This window comes from Cryptomeria japonica, chromosome 1 (genome assembly GCF_030272615.1).
Source record: "Cryptomeria japonica chromosome 1, Sugi_1.0, whole genome shotgun sequence".
Classification (NCBI taxonomy): domain Eukaryota; kingdom Viridiplantae; phylum Streptophyta; class Pinopsida; order Cupressales; family Cupressaceae; genus Cryptomeria; species Cryptomeria japonica.
Window position 1 is genome coordinate 43654115 of NC_081405.1, and position 23875 is coordinate 43677989.

Here is a 23875-nt window from a genome sequence, read left to right on the forward strand (position 1 = left end):
CATTCATTACTTTGTGTTGGAAAACATTTAATCTCATTTTAATCCTTGATATAATTTACATTTCCACCTATTCTAACTCCTTTTGCAACTCTTTTACCAGTCTTCTCTTTTCTGATCACACATCTAGTGCTACTAAAAAATACTTTATATCCTTTTCTACACATCTGACTAACACTTAGAAAACTATGTCTTAACCCTTCAACATAATAAACATCATCAGTTTTATGCTTACCATAAATGGAAACACTTCCAATACCTTGAATAGTTGCACCATCTTCTCTGGCAAACTTAATTGATCTTCTATCATACTTCTTGAGATTAATAAAAATGTCTTTATCATTGGTCATATGTTTCGAACATCTGGAGTCTATAATCCATGTACTTGGTTCTATCTTAGCATGCAATGCATTCTTAATTGCTGTCTCTTCTTCCATTTTTTTCAAAGCATCCTCCTTGTCTTCAATAGGCCAGAAACAAGGATTCTTCATTCAATTTATGATCAAATTCATCTTTAGATGTATACTCCTCAATAGAACATAAGCCCTTCTTCTCTCTTCTATTAAATTTGCATCTTTTAAACTTGTTTTTCTTCTCATCATCATCCAATCTCATACAATATTCTCTATAAGTGTAATTAGAAGCTTAATGTCCAATTCTACCACAAGAAATACATTTCATAGGTAGCTTAGCTTTGTATTTTCCAGTGCCTTGCTGCAATCTTCTCACAAAATTTTCTTCAGCTTCATCTAGATCTCCACTGCATTATGGATCATCATGTCCTGAAGCATTAAATATAACTTCTTTCTTTTTTCTTTTCTCTTCCTCCATTTCTAAAATCTTATAGGCTACTAAAGTACCAATAAGTTGATCAATGGTATACTTACTCAAATCATTGCTCTCTTGTATAACACATCTTTGTGGCTTGTAGGATTTAGACAGAGTCAGCAAGATCTTATGAACAACATCACATTCCTCCAAATATCCACCGACAACCATAATGCCATCAGAAAGATCAATCACTCTATGAATATAGTTCTATACACTTTCATTTTTGAGACTTTGCAGATACTCATTCTTTTGCTTCAGATTCATCAACCTGTCCTGCTTTGTCTTTGGATCTCCTTTATATGCCAAAAATAGCATGTCCCATACATCTTTTGCTTCCTTCAATCCTTTTACCCTTCTAAACATTGAATCACTTAAATACAATCTAAAATTGTAGTTCTAGACTTTACATTAGTCTTCTTTAACTTTATCTCATCTAGACTTTGAGCACCACCCTACGGAGGTGTATGTCTGGTCTAAATGATTTCCCAATTTTCATTTTGCAATGTCTCCAAATGTGACTCCATTCTCTCCTTCCAGTACGAAAATTTTGTACCATCAAAGATTGGAACTTTTTAATGCATGTCCTACACCATACCAGATCTACCTCAAGCGATTAAGCTTACTCAAGAGGAACCTTGTTTTGATACCAATTGTTGAACCCAAGGTAAGACTGAAGCGGGGGTGAATCAATCCAAAACAAAAATTAAATGCAACACACAAACAATTGAACTTCAATGCACATCCAACACATGAACACCAAGATTTTCTACATGAAAAACCCAAACAAGGAAAAAAACACAATGAGCGCCTTCCCACAAAATATATCCACTATATATATCAGATTACAAAGAACAGAGATCACTGCTTCGGACTTGCAAACCAAGGCTAACTGATCATGGCGCAAGATACAAAAGAGGACTTGCTAAACTTGGAGCTAACTGCAATAGGGAAAGAGAGAAAATTGATATGGATAGAAGGATCTCTTGGTCATGAAATTATCCTTAAACTTTGTATCAAGTGAACAACATCAAAACATACACAACTCAGACCTCAACTACCAACACTCTTGTCTCATATCTTTTCCACAGTCTCAACATAACTTGCATATCATTCAAACACAATTCTTCTTCTTTGCACTTCACCAAACCTCACTGATTATCTTCGCATCCACACTCTTCTCTCTTACTCTTCATCACTCTCAAATTAATCATACACATTCCTTATATAAAAGATAGATCATAAAACCTTGAACTAAGTTGACCTTAACCAAAATATAACTTCCGCACCAAAAATACACATGGTAGTCCAGTCTGGGAGAAAGAGGGGACCCAAACACATCTCCCAAAGATCAATTTACCGATCCGCAATCACAGAAACATAACCAATAGTATATCTGCATGCTATGCATCCATATAACCAATTAATGGTCAAAACATACTCTCCAATACAAGCAACTCAAATATGGATCTCCGCACGCTATAGTGAGACTCATAACACATCAAACAATCTCCCACAACTCATATATTGACCTAAGGATAGGTCAAACATAAAATATCACAACCAACAATGAACAATACTAGAACACCTAGAGAACACAAAGATATTTTCAAACAACAGAACAATCATATTCATGATACCAAAATTATATCCAACAAAGATAACCATAATAAGCAATGTCAACAAAACTTTTCAGACCTGAACACTTCCGGAATAACCAAATAACACCTACAAAACCAACACAACAAGATATCTCTACACCATAGATATTTCAGGCTAATGCCAATCCAGAACAACAAGTTTGACATCAATGACAACCATGGTAACACATACTTCCAACAAATTATGCCAACATGACAGAAAATGGGAATAGGAAGTGACAAGACCAAAAAAGAAAGCAAAATGACCTAATCGAGGCAAGGTCGGGACAAGATCAACATCACCAGAATGAGAAGCGAATGAATTGATTTCAAGGGAATTAAGTAAAGGACAAAATGAAATTATAAACCCAAAATGGGGAGAAAATGATATGATTTGGATAGAAAATGGGAAAGGCAAAGCAACTAGACCAAAATGAGAGTAGAATGACCTAATCAAGATAGAATTAGGCAAATTGATGCCATAGAACTAAAAAGGGAATAAATCAACATAAAGGGGATGAAGCTAAGTAAAAAATGATATCATAAACTTGAAATAGGGAGAAAATGATATCATCGAGACTAAAAATGGGAAAGTGAAGCAGGACATGATCGATGAACAATAAAGACTATATGTGCGATTAGATTAAAAATGATGAATGCAGGTCATTACCAATTTTTAGTGTCTACAACATCAATATAGGACTATGTTGACATATTAAGAGGGGAGACATACATCACAACCTTCTTGTATCTTATCTTCAATTCAAGTTGTAGATTTCTTTGCATACAATGCTTTTGCATGGTTATCCTTTTCAAGTTCAACTTTTGGATTTCCTTGCATACAATGCTTTCTTGGTTATCCCTTTCAAATTCAAGTTGTGGATTTCCTTACAAACAATTATTTTCTTGGTTATCCTTTTCAAATTCAAGTTGCATATTTTCTTGTTGTAGCGTTCTAAATTGTATTCGCATACAATTTCGTCCTCACTTAGAACTCACCTTGTCGCTTCAGCTTTCAATGCCTGATGCCTAGTCTTATTCCGCTCATACCACCTACAATCCTTTATTTATCTCGTGGATTCTCTTTTATGTGCTTTCTTGTTCATTATGTGCTTCCCTCGTGATGTGATACTTAAAGTATTTGTATGTTATGTTTGGTTCTCTTTGGATGACCCTTGTTATTTTGTTGTTGCAAGGTAATAAAGAGACCAGATCTGTTGTAACATTCTTCTATTTATATCTCAATTCTTCTATATGTCATCTCTATCTTATGTAGTACATGTGCTATTTTTTATAAGAACGTTGTGTGTTGTCTACTTAGAGAAGATGCAAAGCGTGGAGATCTCCTTTTGGTCTTTTCCATGTTGACTCAAAAAGGCACTTGTTTGATATCTCTTGTGCTCTTCTTCCAATGTGTTCATAGTTCCACTACCTTTAGAGGTTGATGTCAATTAAATATAAATATTCTTGATATACATTATTTGTCATAAGAGCATACCGACCCTAGAGTTAGTGGATCCCTTATGTGCTTTTTCCTATATGTTTTGTGACCATTATCCTTTGATTTGTCCTTTCTTGGGGCATCTCATTGTGGTAATGTGCCTATCTTTTCAATGCGTGCTACCTTAAAGAAATTTCTTTGGATAAGGCATATGCAATCACTTTAATGAGGGACATACACTCCGCTTAATTTTATACTTTATGCACACACCATGGCGTGTTTTTGGTGCTCAAGCTACTTTGTAAACTAAGCCTTTTGCTTTGTAACTTGGTTTTTTTTTGCTTTTCCATGACTTGTAGAAAGCAAATCCTACTAGGCCATTGCAGTCATGCTCTCTCTTTCCCTTTTATCTTGATATGAGAGTAGTAGGATCCTAAAGTCCCTGGGGGCTTAGTGTATCTTGTCTCTTTGATATCTTGTTGAAATTTTTGCGATGCAACTTTGTACTTTACCATGAGTATGCTTAGTCTCATACTCCTGCTAGAGTGGTGGCTAAATGTAGCACTATAAATTGTATCTGCGTCTAATTTCATCCTTGTTACCTATTTTTTATTTGCAGGTCTGAAAGCTAAAAATAACCATGTGAAAATGTCTTAAGAGTTTCAAATATGGGATAAGGCAAAATATTCAATCAAATATCTTTAATTTAATCTAAAAAAATAATAAAATGTTGTAAGTGTTTAAATCCATTCTTTAATAGAAAAGGCTATTCCAAATAATCATGTTTATACATTGAATAAGTCAATTCAAGCTCCTTTGTGTTAGGAAGGAGGTCAAGTTTTAAACTTAAAATGAAAGCATTACGTGGCTTCTAGTGTTTCTATGTGTTCACACAAAGTTCTCTTTCAGTTTTGGCTCCTCTTCATCGTGAAAATGGAGTTCACAATTTCCAAACTGCATGTAAACTCATCCATACCCGTGGTTTCATCATCAAAGACTCATCATGGGGCAATGATTTGTAGCTTGCCAAGAGATACACATTAAATGATCAGTTGAAAAGACATTCATAGTGGTTTTAAAGCAATTAATGGTGTGTGTAAAGTGTTTTGAGCATGAGACATGCATTGTGACAATAAGATGTACATGGGAAAATCTCCTTTGAACCTACAAGTTTCTCATGCAAAGTCCATTCAAGGTCATTCACACCATCTCATCAAAAATAGGTTAGCATTTTCTTTTAGAAAGCTTTCTTTTGTCATTCATGGAAAAGTCTCTCAGTTGTCCCTATATAAGTTTTCATTTTTGAAACTTTTAGGGTTTTTCGTCCTTAACATATGCTCAAATAAAATATAGAGCATAAGGCAATCATGGTTCTCATATTGTGCTAGAAATTGAAAGAGTACAGTAGCAAGACTATAAGGACAGTTAAAATACAAAATAAGAAAAGGACAGACATAGGTGAATGGATAAGGGACTATCAACAATGAAAAGAAGTTTGTTTCAAATCAAGCCTTCAAGACAAATAGGTCTAAAGATCCCAAAGGTCAAAAATGTCAATGATTCAAAACAATGAAAAGCATTGTTGTCGTGACACCAATTTTTGACAGTGAGCAATCGTGAAATCCAAAGAGCATGTGATAATGGTATACTTAAGCAAAAAAGTAGATCCTCAAATAGACCAATGAAAGGTCTTTATTGAAGAGATTAAAAGAGCAGAGATGAAAGGTTGTGCAAAAGAGCAATGATCTAAGTTTAAAAATAGAAAATGTAAGTGACAACCCTTGTCAAAGCCCTTTGATAATGGGAAAACTTTTTCAAAGAGCAAAGACATTAATGGAATGCCCTAGACAAAGTCGCAACATGCTCATTAATAGCAATCTTTCACAAAAGGTCATAAGATAGTAAAAGTATTTAAAATGGATTTGATAGTGTAGACGTATAAAAATGACCATATTCCTAAATGAATATTTTATGTTCATTTCTCTATTTTAATTAAATCCAATTTAATTAAATTACCCGCATTACTCTATTTAATTAAGTAAATTACTCAATTTATTTAAATTAAATTCACTATACCATTTAATGAATAAATCATTTTATTCAATTAAATCCCCCTATCCACTTTTAATTAAATTCAAATTTAATTAAATAGTTATCCTAAATTGAATAAATGTAATTTATTTAATTTCCCCAAATTGCAACCAAAATGAATTAAATTACTTTATTTCAATTAAATCCTATTATCCCTCCATCCACTTGCAAAATCCTACATCTCCCACTTGCCTTCCTAAACCCCTTTCTAATCCCTTCTAGAATCTTCTAGTCACTTCTAATTAGCTAACCCATCTTCTAAACTTTGTCACATCCCTAAGCAAAGGGGAGGTCACTTCTCAAAACCTCAAAGTCTTTGATAACCATTAAAGGCTTCAAGCCTTCAACCACAAAACCTCAAAGTCTTTGATAACCATTAAAGGCTTCAAGTCCTCAACCACTTAATTCCCCAAAGTCTTCAATAACCATTAATGGTTAACTCAAACCCTCTTACATGGTTAAAGAGTTTGTTTAACTCAACCTTCACCCAACCCAAAGGTCTCATCAGGCCTTTAATGCTTTGACCATGATTATCTCTTAATCATTTGCACAAAGGTTTATCCTTGGATTAACTCTTAATCCATTGGGTAAGCCTAACTTAAGCTTAACCCTTATCTCTAAGATAACTATAAGGTCTTCTCGAGCATTTAATACCTCTAACCCCTTCTCTCAACCCAACCCTATGTTGACACTTGTCACCATTTCATTGGTGCCAATTGCAAACATGGATCCCCAACTTTCAAACTCAACCCTTGATTAAACCATTTAATCCTGACCATCCATTGCCCTATTTTTGCTATAAATAGAGCTCTCATTCCTCCATTTTGATCATCCTCCAAATTTGTAGTATCACACTTATGCTCAAATACATTCAAGCTTTCATATATCATTTTTATGCTCATCATTTAGCCTCTCTTTAGAATAGAAATTAGTCTAAATATGCATGTTTAGAATACTTTCTTTATCATTTAGCTCAATCATAGACTAAATATATCATGTTAGGATAGTATTTATACTAACCTTGTCATCTTATCATCTAGTTTATTGCATTTCTAGAATCATGCATAGCTTAGAATCCATTTCATTCTAAAATCTATCAAAACATCCCTTGTTCTTGCATTTGCCATCCCTAAACCATTTTTCTCAATGATCTAAGAGCAAAAACATTGGTTTGAGGGACATTGTGAGATAGAGAACCATGGGACCCACCTTGGGAAGCTGAGTAATACTTTGTTACTCCATAGCTTGCACCAAGAAGTGCTCTGTGTGTGTGTGGACAAGTCTTTAGCAATATTTTCACATATTGAGTTTTATCGACCCACTTTTCCCGCATACAGATAGTATCAAAGAGACATTGAAAAACTTCCAAAATAATAGTGATAAAAGTGGAAAAGAGTATCAAAGATAGCATGTACTTCTTAGTCGAAAGGCTAACAGTGAATATTGTTTGTGTGTCAACAAAAGCAATAAGAAAATAATGGATTTAGACAAGGTTCTGAGCCTATAGCAACCCATAATATTTTCTTCACTTGGAGGATAAAGACCTAGACCAAAGTTTGTAGAAAAATGTCATTCACAGTCTTATAGACTGTCATGAGAAAAGAAAAGGATAAACATCAAAGCACATAGAACCAACGGGGTTTTGCGGTGATGTTGCAGCCTTAAGTGGACAATGACTTTGATTCTTTAATAAGAAAAAGCCATTATTACAAATGCAAGGCTTTGAAAAGACATTGTTGGAGGGTTAAGAACAATAAAAGGTTACATAGGGCTCAGTCCAAAGCAAAGGAATAATTGTATTATCCATGCCAAGTATAGATGACAGTCATGAGCATCTTATGTATTGAGGAATGAGATCTCAAATAGAGTTTTGACAGAGAGGAGACATGGTAGAAATATTTTTGTGATGGTTATGATCCTTAAGTGGATACCTTGTGGCAGGGATATCACAACACCAAACCATAGAACAGTCATAGGGCCATGCATAGCACACATCAATAGTGAAAATTATGCATTTGACAATTGCAAACATGCCTAGAAAACAATGGTGAATGCACAGTTAAAATAGTGATAGGACATAGATTATATGAAATGACGATTATGTGATAGTAATCAAGACATATCAACCCTAGGTCAAAGAACAAAGGTTTTCATCCCATGACAATGAGGAAGTAGCAATTAAAAATGCCAAATCCTAGTGCACAAAGACCTCAATTTAGAAAAGAGTCTATACAAGACCACAAATTTAGTGATAACAGAAGGATCAAGAATATAGAAGCATTTTGACATAGGTTGTAACAAGAAAGAAGCAGTCCATTAATAGTAAGGAAAGTAGACATGACTATCTCAAGAACAAATGTTTTGTTATTTTAAGGCAGACACAAATTTATTTTGAGCAAGAACACAATAGGATCAATAAAGACAAAGAAGATAACCCTTCACTTGCAGTCACAAACATTCATTTGATACCATGAAAATAGAGGTTGTTTTTTGAGTTTATCATTAGTTAAGTGCCTAAAAGAGAATCTCAAGGGCAGCTGCAATAATCAAAATAGAGACCACATAGATAGTTGACAGTGAAGTTGTAATAGAGAATCTTCATGATCTCACGAAACAGTAGTTATCATTAAGATAGTTCCTGTCAAAAGTTTGGGATACGACCCTTAATTTTTAAACCTTAGTAGCCTTGGATGCATACATAACATTCATAGGAAAAAGGTTAGTTCCAGCTAGAGCAACATAATGATAGCCTCAAGTCAAGTCAAGGAGATCTAAAAAAAAATCAAAGATTCAAGAAGAATCAAAATAAAGGATACTCTACAGATGAAGATTGGTGAAGTCTTAAGCACACAACAAGGCAAACCTAGATGGATAGGGAACATAGTATGAGGACATTACCATATGAAATGCAACACTTATCATTCAAAGAGTAAAAACAATGAACAAACATTGGTCATAGTCCTAAATGATGTGAGGGATCATCAACCATCAAAGACTCATATTGAAGCTCCGGTCAACAAGTGGAGCCATTCATCATTTATATTAAGAAAAGCATTAAATTAGTCTATAATAGTTACAAAACATAGCAAGCAAGAGCCTCATCACAAAGCAACTTCAGTACAAGGAATAATAGAGAAAATTCATGAGTAAAACTAGTCAAGGTGATTAAAAGAAAAATAGTCCTTCAGACAGTGAATACACAAAGACAAAAGATAGTGATGCTTTAAAAAGTAAATAGAGATCAAACACTAGGCAATTAGAAATGAAGGTGTTTTCCTCTTGAAAATGGATCTAGAAATTTTTAAAGGACATCCCTAAGATGAATTGAAGACTATCACAAACACAATTGCAGTTATATAATAAATTGAAAGGAGAGAGGTTCATTGCCAAAAATAGTGAAGTGCAAGAGATGGTCATTATCGTGATAGAGCATGCAAATATAGTCAATAATCAATAGTTGTTGAGAACAGAGGATTAACATATAGTTAAAGGGCATTAGAGATAAAAAAAAAAAAAATTCATAAGATCACATAGCTTGAGGAGGCTTAGATGATTCCAAACACAAGTTTTTGAGATCAGATAAGTCACCTAAAGATCATTAATTAATGTAAAGAGGTTGAGTAATCATAGAGAACTATAGATTTAGTTCATGCATCAATTAGAACCTAAAAAAAGGGGAGCTTTGGAGGAGTAAATAGCAATTCAGGGACAATTTTGACCCCATATGGCTGGCACATTAGTTGAGAGAGACTTTAAGATCACCTACACTTAGTTTGGATCAGTTTTGACCTTGTTTTTTCATGCTTTTTTCTCAAATTCGACCCCAAAGATTCACTCACACAAAATAGGGATGAAATCAAGAATTAAGACTCCCATTTTGAAGACAAGTTTGAGAATAATGTAGCAGTTCATCATCAGTTCATCTCACAGTCAAAAATGCAGCCTCTTCATTTCTCTCTAGTTCTTTTTTTTCTTTAGTTTGTATTATAGTTGCCCAAGCTCATTCAAGATGAAGAACAACATTGTAGCTCATTTGAATCATTCTCATTTGTATGCAATTCATTTATTTTCAAATAAAAGCAACAATTTTCCTTCTTAGTACTTCATGGGTTGTAATGAGTGAATGATTTGATGATACTTCTTTGATTCGTGCTTAGAATCTTTTGATTTTGTCTCTTTCAAGCAGTATTAATTCAAGAAGATGCCTAGTTTTTTTATTAAGCATCAAATAGGTTTTGAGGGGACCCAATACCCCTTACAATAGGTTTTGAAGGGACCTAAAATCCTCATATTTTTCATGGATCCTAAACTCAAAGAAAGAAAGTTGCAACAAGATACATCAACAACAACCTATAGCCCAACCACAACCTAACAACAAATGATAAAAAATAAGGGCTCAGTTGTAAAATAAGAAGGCTAAAGCCAACAAAATAGACAACTCAAGCAACCATGAGTGTAGGGTTTTTCTAGGCTCCCTCAACCAAACCAATGGGTTTTGACAAGGATCCTATAACCTTAATATTGAGAGATTCCAAAATAGAGCTCTCCTTATCATTCATGAACTCCACCTTTGAAGGATACAAAAGAGGGAGGGAATAGAGAGGGCATCAAAAACTTTCACATAGCCAAAAAAGGGACACTAATATCCCCCAAGAAACACCACACAACTTCTCCAGAACAATCCATCTTCACCTTAATAGAACATGGCACCACCTCTATAAGACAATCTGAAGAAAAACTATGATGCTGAAACTTAATCACCAAACCACTTGAACAGACCCTCTCCACCTCAATAAGAGAGGCAAAGGCACAGAGGATAAAAAGGGAAAAGAGAGCCCCCAGAATGCAGCACCACTTCAAATAAAAAAGCATAAAAGCTTGAAGTGGATCAAAAACCTTACCTGAAAGGCACTCCTATAACAATCATCTCAAGTGAGCGGGAAACTGGATCCCATGTCAGCCTACACCAAAATTCAATTAATTTTTGGTTAGAAAAGTATAAAAGGAGGTCTAACCCTCTGATTTAAAACCTAACCTTTCCAAGAGGCAAAATTGTGATCCTATTTCAATTCAGGTGAGCAAACAATCAGACATTCATCAAGCATTGAAGAAGAAGTGAAGTCAACTTTATACATTCAAGATGGCATCTATGATCAACCTTCTTTGAAGACATTCTACATCAAACCCTAAAACCCCTACATGAGGATCAAACAAAACTTCATCAAGATATACATTGTCAACGAGAATTTTTATTTCAAATTTGGCCTCTCTCTCAAAAGGAAAGCATCTTTCTGCAAATTCCATTTCGACTACTATTTCAGTTTCAATGTTAATTGCTAAAACAAGGTTTGACCTAAGGCAAACCCCTATCCACAACATCTTTTCTCTCTTTTTGTGTGTAGAGAATAGGCTCAGGATCTGTACTCGGGGATTTCGATAGAGTTAACAATGACAAACATGTTTAGATTTTGACTGAGCGAAATTCAGAGGACCGGGGAAAATATTTACTACATGGTTTCAAAAAATCAAGTTGAAGTTCTGGGAACATATTCTAAACATCTTCTTTTGCCTAGATCTTAGTTTGTGGCTCTGTGGGATATCTATGTTAGTCTATTTCTGCCAAATTATTTCAATTATTCATTGTTTTACCCTAATTTCATAATTACTTTGCAATTTCCATCTAGAAAGAGGTTACACTACAATAACCAGTGAATGTAATAAGAATTCCAATCCTTTTCATTCTTGAATTGTGGCTAGATCTATTAGGTTCACCCCTCTTTCAATGTGTTGGCTAATTTGGTTTGTTAGTTGTTTTATTATCTTAATTGAAACCTGAATTCCAAATTACACCCAATACATTTTAGTTGTGTTTTCAAATCTAATTCTTATGACATGTTATGTTATGTTCAGGTTTTAGAGTAATCTAATATTCAATTTCATGATTCACATTGCTTAATTTATTGTTTAATCAATCATTTTTACAAAGAATTACATGTTTTAATAATAGTTTTCAATCTTTGCATATAATTTTCCTTCCTTTGTGCATGAGTTTTGTTACCCTTAGTCCTACATACAATATTCTAGTGAGGCTTCCCAAGTTTTAAACACTAAGGATATGGGGCCTCGAGTGGATAATTTGTTCCATGTGAATGTTGGTACTTTCTCTAATCGAACAAATGACATCACTTATCCCAGTTCTCCTCATACTTATCATGATGTGGATGAATCACTAATTAGGGTTACTACTGACAAATTGGAGAATATTGATAAAGAATTTGAGAATCTTCAACAATGGGTGGGTCAACAATAGTCGAATAATGAGGTAATCCCCTTAATTGCAGGATTAGAAAGAATGGTGCCAAATGATAAGGTGGGTGCTGATTTTTTGTGTGGCCTTGCTCATATGGTTGATACTAATACTATACTAATCAAAAGTTGTGTCAAAGGTCTTGGATATTCTTGACCCACTAACAAAGTTAACCATTCCATTCCTAAGCCTACATCATTGCCAAGTGTGCCTAATTTACATATTTTATCATGGCTACTTCCACAAAAAATTATAACCCTACACATGTTTTGATTAAGTAAAAATAGGTTTTTGAAAGGAACTCAAACCTTATTACATATCAGGAGAAAGATAAAGCATTAAAGCAGAAGAAAACCATGCCCAATCACCCTAACAAAAAATAGTTCCCCACCAAAACAAAAAGGGAACTCAAAACACAAAAAGCCACACAAAGACAGCTAAAGAATAGCAAAAGGACAACACAAAGAAAAAGATAGAGATGGAGACAGCTAAATTATTTTCATAATATCTTCTGCATGAACCGCCATCTGCTTCATGTTATCCGTGGAGTTCTTCAATTCATCCAGCTCTTGTCCCTTGATATCACACTAATTCCTGGTGTTGGCCCTAGTTCTCTTCTCATGGCCCTTTTTCTCCATCTAGTCCTTGTCACCCTCCTTGTCTTTAATGTTACCAAATCTGTTAATCAGAATATTCATATTATCCACAGAGGCCTTAAGAATCTGAAAATTCTGTTCGGCAATCCTCTTCACAGTTAATTCCATCTTGTCAACTCTATTGACCAGGTTGTTCATGGTAGTTTCCAGCCTGTTCACCTCTCTATTCCATTCCATTTCCTTAACCTTCTTTTATGTTTCAAGAATTTTACCGACCATGGCCTCAATAGCTTCAGCATTGTTGATAGCAACCACTAATTCTTTAACATTTTCAAAAAGAGGCTTCTCGCCTATTGTAGCATTTTTTATAACATTAATGTCATTCTTCAGGTTGCTGATATCTTTCACAATTTTGTTGATAGTTTCACAAAATCCCTTAATACTATCATTATCCCCATGATAGTCGCTAGGATTTCCCATTTTATTCTCTTGGCCCTCATTCTGTAATCCTTGAGTACTCGTGTCCTCACCACGTTCCACATCCGGAATCTCATTCTCCTCCTTACCCTTCATATTGTCATTTTTTTCCTCCTCTGCATCCTCATTAGAAGCTATCAATATCTACTTTTTAACCTTGTTAGCCCCCCTACGGGTATTCTTGTTCCTCTAGATTTGTTTTCCCATTCCCTTTCCTTTCTTGCTTTTGATGAATTTCTCCTCAAAGGACTCATCCTCGGAGTCCAAGAGGTCAGAATCAACAACAATCCTCTTTCTTTTCCCCTTAGTCCTCCCCTTTTTGCTGAGATCCTCCGACTCCCCTTCAGTTTCAGAGTCGAAGTTGAAACCACTATACTCACTTTCTGTGTCATCATCCCTAGTATTTTTACCTCTAATGGGTTTCTCAATAGATTTCCCTTTCAACAATTTGTAAACTAAAACCATAAGACCCTGATGAAGAGCATGGTCACCTTAAGGGTCTTTCTGCATTTCTTTGATGGTGTGATCCATAGAACAAGCTAAATAATAGGGCAAGCTTACCTTTTCACCATGGCGGAAGTGGTTGAGTAGCACGAAATGGTGCCCATAAGCCCTCATAAATATTCCATCCAGAGTAATGTAGGTTATGGTATCAAACAACACGAACCTCCATGGCCTACAGATACGCTTGGGGGAGTGGTAGGAGTTATCCACCTTCACCATTTTCTTCTTCGCCATCTGTGATAGGAAATCTATCTGCCACCTTATCAGAAACACTTCAGTCTCTATAGAACTTAATACCATCTTTCACCATCCCTGTAGCTTCTACAATGATATCTTCATCCACCATCATCAGCTGGGTGTCAACCAAAACCTTGCCATTCTTCCAATTCTTTATGAAATGCTTGGTAATTGTTGGGTCTTTACCGCAGAGCCTCTCCATGAAAACACTTAAGCCACCCTCTGAAGAATCTCCCAAACCTCTTTGTTCTTCTTCCAATCCAAACAAGAAGTAGGTTCAAACCTCTTTTTGTTCCCTCCCATATTTCCCTCAAAATCACTGGAATTCCTAATCTCAGCTCTGATATTTCCTCTCTGGTTTCTATTATTGCTCTGAAAAACAACCCAGAATATGTGCCCTGTTAATATGATATGACTATTAAATAAATACTCAACACCACCGTTGTGAACATTCATCGACAAAAGGGGGAAAGGCATTAAGATTTATGATTAATGATTCCACGTTGCTTCACCTAGATACGGTCCAGTTCAAACAAGGATTTTGCCTCACACGCAAGATTACTCTCACCACAAATTGTAATGATTTTCTCAGATCAGCAGGCCAAATTAGCAGCCCAGTCAGCACACGTGTTAGCTTCCCTGTAAACATGTGTGAAAATGCACATATCAAAGGTTTCACTTATTTTCTTCATAGCTTTGATTGCATTATTTATAGACCAAGTGGGTGGGAACACCTTATTCAAACAGTTTATAATATTCAAAGAGTCACCTTCACACCATACTCTGGTATAATTGGATTCTTTAGCTAGAACCATCCCATGATAAGCAGCAATGGCCTTAGCAACATGATTAGTTTGACTGCCAATAGGAATACATTCAATGGTTTTTCATTTTCCCCATTCATCCCTTAAAACCACACCACACCCCACATTGCCAGGGTTACACTTTGAAGCGCCATTGAAGTTAATTTTCATCCAGCCATGAGGAGGGCTTTCCCATTTCACATATTCTCTAGGATTAGCCTAAAAGATGTCACTTCCCTTTAATCTCCAATTCTTGAAAATAATATGATCATCCTGATCTTTGGGGTTGGCTATTCCACCCATGATGTTGATATTCTCCACCATATTTTGTTTGATTTTCTCAAAAATTATTTGAGCTTTAGATGCCTTATCTCTTAACACTCTTTCATTTCTCTCTTTCCATATTCCCTAGCAAATATGAGGTAAAGCCAATCTCCATAACACAATTATAGACTTATTCCTTGAGAGGTGATGCCATGAATTAAAAATATCTTGGATAGATTCCGGAAAGACCCAATTGATATTGAAGTAATCCAGACATCTAGCCTAGATGTCAGCGAAGAAGGGACAGTGGAAGAACAAGTGGTTAATGGTTTCCTCATTTTGCATATGAAGAACACAAACAATAGGCATACAAAATCCTCTAGTTTTGAAATTATCAATAGTCAAAATTTTATTTTGAAGCACAGTCCGGAAAAAATATTAATTTTGGGAATTAGGCCTTTCACCCAAGCCTTAGCCCAGTGAGGACTCTCCAGATTAGAAAAATGTTGATTATAGAGAGAGGCAACAAAAAATTTACCATTTGCAGTAAGTTTCCAGATTAGCTGGTCATCATCATCCACCACCACCATGGAATTCATCATTTTGTTCAGATTACCAAGGGAGGGATCAACTGGGGATAATTCCTTCCACTGTCCATCATTCTAGTAGTCACCCACCATAGATATTTTTCCTTACACTGATCCTGAAACTTGCCCCAATCAGGACTATCACTCAACGAGGATTCAAACAACCAAGAATCTTCCCAGAATTTAATGAGATTACCTTTCCCCACCTTCCATTTCACACCTTTAGCAATTAGATCTCTAGTTCTTGTAACATTTTTCCAAATGTTAGAACCAATCGGGATATCTTCAGCATTGAGGAAACTTTGAAGGGTAGGGAATTGTCTTTTATACTTATTGTCCCATATCAATTTCCATTCTCCCTTAGTGTTATAACCTCTCCATATCTGCTTAGCCATGAGAAACTCATTCATGTCTTTGATTCTTCTAAGGTCTAGACCTCCCTTTCTTATAGGTTTACAAACCTTATCCCACGCAATCAGATTCATTCTCTTCTTTTCCTCAACCCCTATCCATAGAAAAGTTCTTTGAATTTTTTCAATCGCCTCTGCAAACTTGGTTGGGATTCTAAAAAGGTTGATGGCATAAAGAGGAATACTCTAAAGAGTAGATTTCAAAAGCTGGATCTTACCAACTTGGCTGAGCAGAGAGCCTTTCCATCCAACTAACTTCCTATGAAATTTATCCACAAGAGCACCCTAGAAAGTATAAGGTGGAACTTGACATAAAGGGAACCCAAGATAGGAAGCGGGAAGATTCCCCAATTGGCATCCCAAAATGTTACTAATCTTTATCTGTCTTATTTCTAGAGTTTTTATGAAATGGACAAAACTTTTAGACCAATTTATCAATTGACCAGTAGCTATCCCTAACTGTCCAAAGCTTTCTTTAAGCTCCTAGAATCTTTCACTGAATAATTCCCCATAATAATAGAGTCATCCACAAATTGCTGATGGGAGCAAACTTGGTCTGTAGATGAAGGTTTTAGCCCACAAAACTCTCCCTTCTCAACAAGTTTACCAATAAATCTTCCCAAACATTCTGCCATGATAATGAAAATAACCGGGGATAAAGGATCCCCCTGTCTGAGACCCCTTGAGGATTTGAAAAAGGGGGAAGGAGACCCATTGATCAAAATAGAAAAAGAAGCAAAGGACACCAATTGCATAATAAGATAGATACTTCTAGAGTAGAAACCAAAAGCAGAGAGAACATCCATCATAAATCCCCAATCAACTCTATCATAGGCTTTAGATAAGTCAAGATTCAAAAGGAAGCCTTCTTTTTTAGCAGTAGAAAGAGTGTATGTTTTTGTAGGATTTTGCCAAGATCAAAGGCACAATGAAAACCATAAAAGAGACAATAGAATGACAAGAACAAACTGTATTCTCATCAATATGCAAAATGATCAACTGGATTAACCAATAAAATGAATAGAGGCCTGCCTATATAGGCAAGGCCATATGGATGTATGAGCACACAAATATGACATGTGGCTCAATAAGAAACAAGGGTGGGTAAGAAATACTAGGGGTAGGTAGGAGAAATAATATAATATTCCACAAGAGGTGGATGACCCACCGAATGTGGAGTGTAACAACAAAATAAGACCACAAAAGGTGGAATTTCTCCTACAAGCTCTATCCCTATGTGCACACTTCCCTAAGTGTCTCAATTCCAAACTACGAAGAGATGCATTATCCTAAGTTAACTTAAGTAAAGTGTAATAATATCCATAAATAATATTTATTTACACCAACACCCCCCCTTAAGTGCAACTCAGGGGAATGAAGACTCAAGTCAACAATGCAAGATGGGTCCCGGCTACTAGGCCATGATAGGTACCCATGTACAATATGCAAATGCAAGCAAAACTATGCAATGCAATCTCTCACAAATGGAGAAAGGGAGAAAACCCAGTGGGAAAAAACTCCCCCCGAAAAGAGAGATGAATGTACAAAAGACTCTCAATGAAGAAGGACAAAACCTCAAAGAGGAAAAAGTCCCCCCCATAAGAGAGGAAGGAGAAGTCAGCTGACCCCCCCTAATGACACATCCCGCACCCCCAAGAGAGCTCGCAACTACTGGAACTTACTCTCGGTGAAAGGTTTGGTGAATATGTCAGCAACCTACTCTGTTGTAGGACACTACTGCAAATCAATGACCTGCTCTTGGATGAGCTCTCAGATATAGTGCATATGAATCTCGATGTGTTTGGTCCTCTAGTGCTGGACCGGGTTCTTCAAGATTGCAATAGCACTCTGATTGTCGCAAAGTAGAACTGTCGGTCATGGAGTGGTGAAACCAAACTCTGTGAGGATCTGCTGGAGCCAAATGGTCTCAGTCGCTACATTAACAGTGCCTTGATACTCAGCCTCAGTTGAAGAGAGAGCAATAGCATATTACTTCTTGCTCTGCCAACAAATGGGGCCCGAACCAAGGTGAAAATTGTAACCAAAAGTAGACTTACGATCATCAAGATCGCCAGCCCAATCGGAGTCTGTGTCACCAACCAAGCAAAGTCCTGTGCCTGTTGCATAGTGAATCCCATAGTGATGTGTACCCTGGATGTAATGAAGGATGCATTTGGCGGCTTTCCAATGAAGCTCATGTGGTTCCTGCATGAAGCGGGAAACCATGCCAACTGTAAATGAAATATCAGGGCATGTATGAGTCAAGTAGATGAGACTACCCACAAGCTGACGATACAAAGTGGCATCAACTAGTGGAGAAGAACACTGAGCCTCAAGCTTGACTCCAGAAAGAAAGGGAGTCGGGGCAGGCTTACAATCAGCCATATGAAAGCGTGCAAGTAGATCAAGAGCATACTTGGGCTGCAATAGTGTAATCCCGGAAGGTGACTGTGAAATCTCTATCCCAAGAAAGTAGTGCAAAAGACCCAAGTTAGTCATAGCAAATTTGTCATGCAAAGTAGATTTGACCCTGCTAATGATGGATGAAGTACTCCCTGTAATGATCAAGTCATCAACATAGAGCACAAGGATCAAGTGAGAGTCATCCTGTCGCAAAATGTAGACATTCGGATCGGAATGACACCTGGTGAACCCTACAGAGAGAAGAAAGGAATCCATCTTGTCGTACCAAGCCCTGGGGGCCTGCTTAAGGCCATAGAGAGATTTCCTTAGTCTGCAAACCAAGGAAGTATCCTGGATGAAACCCTGTGGCTGCTCCATATAAATCTCCTCATCAAGATCACCATGAAGAAAAGCACTCTTCACATCCATCTGATGTACAGCCCAACCATGAGCTGCAGCAATAGCAAGTGTCAAACGAATGGAGTTCATCTTGGCTACGAGTGCAAAGGTCTCAGTATAGTCAACACTTGCAACCTCAGAGAAACCTTTCGCAACAAGTTGAGCCTTATACTTATCCACACTACCATCTGCTGCAAACTTGGTCGGATAGATCCACTTACATCGAACCATCTTTCTCCCCTTAGGGAGATGGACTAGATCCCATGTGTTGTTCCTCATCAAGGAACTATACTCTTCCTCCATAGCTTGGTCCCACTCAATAACCCCTGATGCTTCCCTAAATGTCTGTGGATCAGAAGCGGTGGCAATGAATGCATGTGGAAGATCCGAATGTTGTGATCGAGTTCTCCGTGTATCTGAAGGATCCCCAACAAGAGAACCCACAGACTCTAGTGTCTGTCGAGCCCAACAAGGTCTAGGTGGAGGTGGAGAACGAGGCTCCTCAACTGCAAGTGGACCCTGTGGAGGTGTAACCCTACGAGTTAGAGTTGAGGGAGTCTCGTCATCTGAATCACTAACATCACTATCCACAATGGAGGAAGGTGGAGGAGGTAGAGAGGCTAAGCTACGAGAGCTTTCCTCAAAGTGAACACTCCTCTCAATGAATACCTCATGTCTCTGTGGATCCATCAATCTGTATGCCTTCACACCCTCAGGATATCCAACAAATATGCAAGGCTGACTCTGAGGTTCCAATGCCTTGCGTTTCTGCAGAGGTATGCAAGCCCATGTTGGACACCCAAAGACTTTGAAATGTCTCACAATCGATTTTCTACCAGCCCAATCCTCAAAAGGAGTAATACCTTGCAAAGCTTTGTGAGGAACCCGATTCTGGATGTGTGTGGCACAACTGAAAGCCTCTGCCCAAAAGGCGGGAGCAAGAGAACGTGCATGGATCATATAGCTAGCCATTTCTTTGAGAGTTCTATTCTTGCATTCTGCAACCCCATTCTGCTATGGAGTGTATGCGACAGAATGCTAAAGATCAATCCCCTCAAATGTACAAAAATCCTCAAGTCTCTTGTTCACATATTCCCTTCCATTATCTATGCAAAGAATCTTGACCACTTTCCCTGATTGCTTCTCCACACGAGTCTTGAAGTCCTAAAATCTGTCAAATACTTCACTCTTATGAATGAGAAAGTAGACCCAAGTGAAGCGGGAGTAGTCATCAATGAAGGTGAGAACATAGTGGGCCTTACTAAATGAAGGTGCTGGAAATGGACCTGCTACATCGCTGTGAACAAGTTGAAGAACTTCCAAAGCTCTCCAAGTTTTCCCTTTATCAAACTTCTCTTCGGGATGCTTGCCCATGGAACAACCTAAACATACACCCTCTGAAAAACTGATTCGAGGTATACCTGTGACCATGTCTTTAGTGCTGAGCTGCTGAAGATAGCGATAGTTGAGGTGACCAAACCGCTCATGCCATAGCTTACTTTCTGAATTTCAATGAGTAAGCAAGGCCCTAGAAGGTGAACTTGGCACAAAGTGGGAGAATGAATAAAGCCTTGAGTTGTCATTGACTTGTCCCACTACTACCAAGGCATCATCATCAAGTTCCTTTACCACAACTAAATCTGGTGTAAACTCAACCTTTTTCCCATTCCCATAGTGAGTGATTTGGTAGATGGAGAGAAGGTTGGTGGACAAGTTAGGAACATAGAGAACATTTTCAAATGTTCCATCATCCATGTCAACTGAACCTTTCTCTTCAACCTCTACTTGTGTATCATCACCTATGTAAATGTGAGGTACCTTAGATGGTTCCAATGAAGAAAACTGCTCCTTTGTAGAACCCATGTGATATGAGGCACCCGAGTCAAGTATCCATTGCTGTGAAGAACCTGTTACAACCACAAATGCTTGCCCTTTTCCCTTAGACTGTGAGGAAGAGGAAGGAGATGAATCCTTCTTTGTGTAGGCAGATGGCAAGTTGATGTTGTTTTTCTTGAGAAGATTAATTAACTCATCAACTTGCTTTGTGTGGCATCGATGCTCATCATGACCATACTTCTTGCAATATGCACAAGTTGGTTTATCCTTCTTAGGTGGTGTCCCCTTCTTGGAAGAGGATGAAAAATCGCCTTGTGATGGAGAGGATGATTGCCCTTTTTCCTAGTGTGGCTTAGACTTAGAGTGCTTCTTCTTTTTGTTGGAATCTTTGCCTTGACTTCCTTGATTTCCTTGATTTGCTACCAAAGCCTTGGACTTTGAAGACTTGAGAAACCCCATGTTCAACAACTTAGATTGTTCCAATATCAACATTTCTGTGAAAGCATCAAATGAAGGCATAACATAAGAACTCCCCACTATCAAACAATGAGTTTGGAAGCTAGACACAAATGCTGCATATTCTGGTGCAAGCTTATCCAACAAGTTGAATATCAATTGAGCATCCTTTTTGTCAATTCCACAATCCTTAAGCTTTGCTCTTAGCTCATTTGCTTTGGTGACATAATCTTGGATTATATCAAAACTCTTGGGATCCAAGTTGGTGAGCTCATTATCAATCTGATAGCCTCTGATTTCATCAACTTGTCCATACAATTTCTGAAACATATCCCAAGCCTCTTTGATTGTTTTACACTTCTCAATGTGAAAAATGAGGTCATCTGATACATACTTGCGTAAAGTTCCAAGAGCCATGCAATTCTTTGTGATCCATTCTAATTGAGCATTTGGATCAGCCTTAGGATCAGGTGGTGCTGTTATTGTTCCATCTATGTAGTGTGTGAGACCCTTTTCCATTAATTTACTCCATACTTTAATTTTCCATGATGCATAATTATGTGGAGTTAAAGGTGGAAATTTATTAGGACTCATTGCAACAAAAATAGAAAGAGCACAAAGAGAGGCATAGTCACACAAGACACCCCCCCAAATTCACTCAATCAAAGAACCCCCCCCCAAATGTGATGATTTTGGCACTTTATAAGTAGTGCGTATACAATGGGCCACTTGCAAAAAATGGCAAAGTGGACTTTTGATTTACAATTTTACAACTGCCTCAATAAGGCCAAAAGAGTCTCAAACTGAAAATGCAAGAGATCTAACTAAGATCCAAGCAATTTACAAGTACCTAATAGGCCAAATAAGACCAATATCTGAAAGTACAATTTCCACTCAAAATCTCTGAAATCTAATCATAGATTATGAAAGTAGACGAAAAAATAAGCACTTTCAAAAAAAATGGCACCTGAAAAGGAGGTCGTATGAGCTCAAATGAGACCTTTGAAGTTGCAGAATTGAGGATTAGATAGGTACAGCTGAGAGAATCCAAAAATTATGACAAACCTGTGCTCCAAAATCAGAAAATAACCACACCACTACGAAGATCATGAAATTTTAGCCCATTTCAAAACAAATTGCACCAAAAAAGGAGCAAAAATGAGCAAGATATGGCCTTTCAAAGTTGGACTACAAAATTGAAAAGCTCAATGGAGAAGGGTCAAAAAAATTTCAAAAAGTGCTAATGTGGCGCTGATGTTAGCAATTCACTGTGTTAAATTTGACAGTTGTATGACCATCACAAAAACTTCACTTCCCTGCTGACTGGGCGTCCGTACTGTACGGACTGCTGATTGGGCAGGTGACTATGCAGGTCTGCTGACAGGGCGTACAGATCTGACGTGGCATTGTGCAGATGTACAGTTTTGCCCATGGGCCAGTGGCCGCTTGCCACATGGTAGACATGGGGCCGCCTATTTTGGTGGTTGTCGACGGAGGATGGTGTCGTCGGAGGCGGGAGAGACCAGCGAGCCCAGTGTCGAGGGGGCTGGCGGCGGTCGAAAGCCGAGGCGGCCGGCGGGAGAGGTGACCGGTCAGCGGAGGTGGCGGTTGCATGCAGAGTGAAGCAGCCGATGGGAGGCGACAGCAACGAGCGGCGGCGGTGACATGCGGAGCCGATAGGTTGAGACGACCGACAGGGACCTACTCGGTGACAAGTACGGCAGCAGAGCAGGTACAGCCTGCAACAGCTGCGACACGCAGGTACGACAGAGTACGGGGGGTCTGCGGACCCCCAACAATGCAAAAAGTTTTATTTTTTTATTTTTTTTAATTTTTCGAAATTTTTGCTTTGTTTTTCAATTTTTCAAAAAAAAATTTGAATTTTTTTTTCGAAATCCGTACAATAATAGCCAAAATGGGGAAAAAAAATTTCTCACCAAAATAGGTCGACTTTATAGTCAAAATTTATGGAAACGGCCTCTCGGATTCAACGGTGATGTCCAAATCACTGTATGACGCCCTTAAAAAATGAAGATCCCCAAATCTGAAAATAGAAGCCTTCCACGACGTCTCCAAAAACTGATCAATGAAGCCCCAATAGCTCTGATACCATGTAGGATTTTGCCAAGATCAAAGGCACAATGAAAAGCATAAAAGAGACAATAGAATGACAAGAACAAATTGTATTCTCATCAATATGCAAAATGATCAACTGGATTAACCAATACAATGAATAGAGGCCTGCCTATATAGGCAAGGCCATATGGATGTATGAGCACACAAATATGACATGTGGCTCAATGAGAAACAAGGGTAGGTAAGAAATACTAGGGGTAGGTAGGAGAAATAATATAATATTCCACAAGAGGTGGATGACCCACCGAATGTGGAGTGTAATAGCAAAATAAGACCACAAAAGGTGGAATTTCTCCTACAAGCTCTATCCCTATGTGCACACTTCCCTAAGTGTCTCAAATCCAAACTACGAAGAGATGCATTATCCTAAGTTAACTTAATTAAAGTGTAATAATATCCATAATGAATATTTATTTACACCAACAGTTTTCATGGACCGTGATTATCAAATCCAAAATTTGTC

The 23875-nt window shown here is 37.4% G+C and overlaps 1 protein-coding gene across 1 annotated transcript in view; it reads left to right on the forward strand.

Moving 5' to 3' along the window:
* The window catches only part of LOC131856319 (uncharacterized), a 75051-nt gene extending 52152 nt beyond the window's left edge, over positions 1-22899 (forward strand). Inside the window, exon 3 of the mRNA XM_059207949.1 lies at positions 22637-22899. Within this exon, the coding sequence (XP_059063932.1) occupies positions 22637-22899 (263 nt within the window). The remainder of the gene's footprint in view (positions 1-22636) is intronic.
* The last annotated feature ends 976 nt before the right edge of the window (positions 22900-23875 follow it).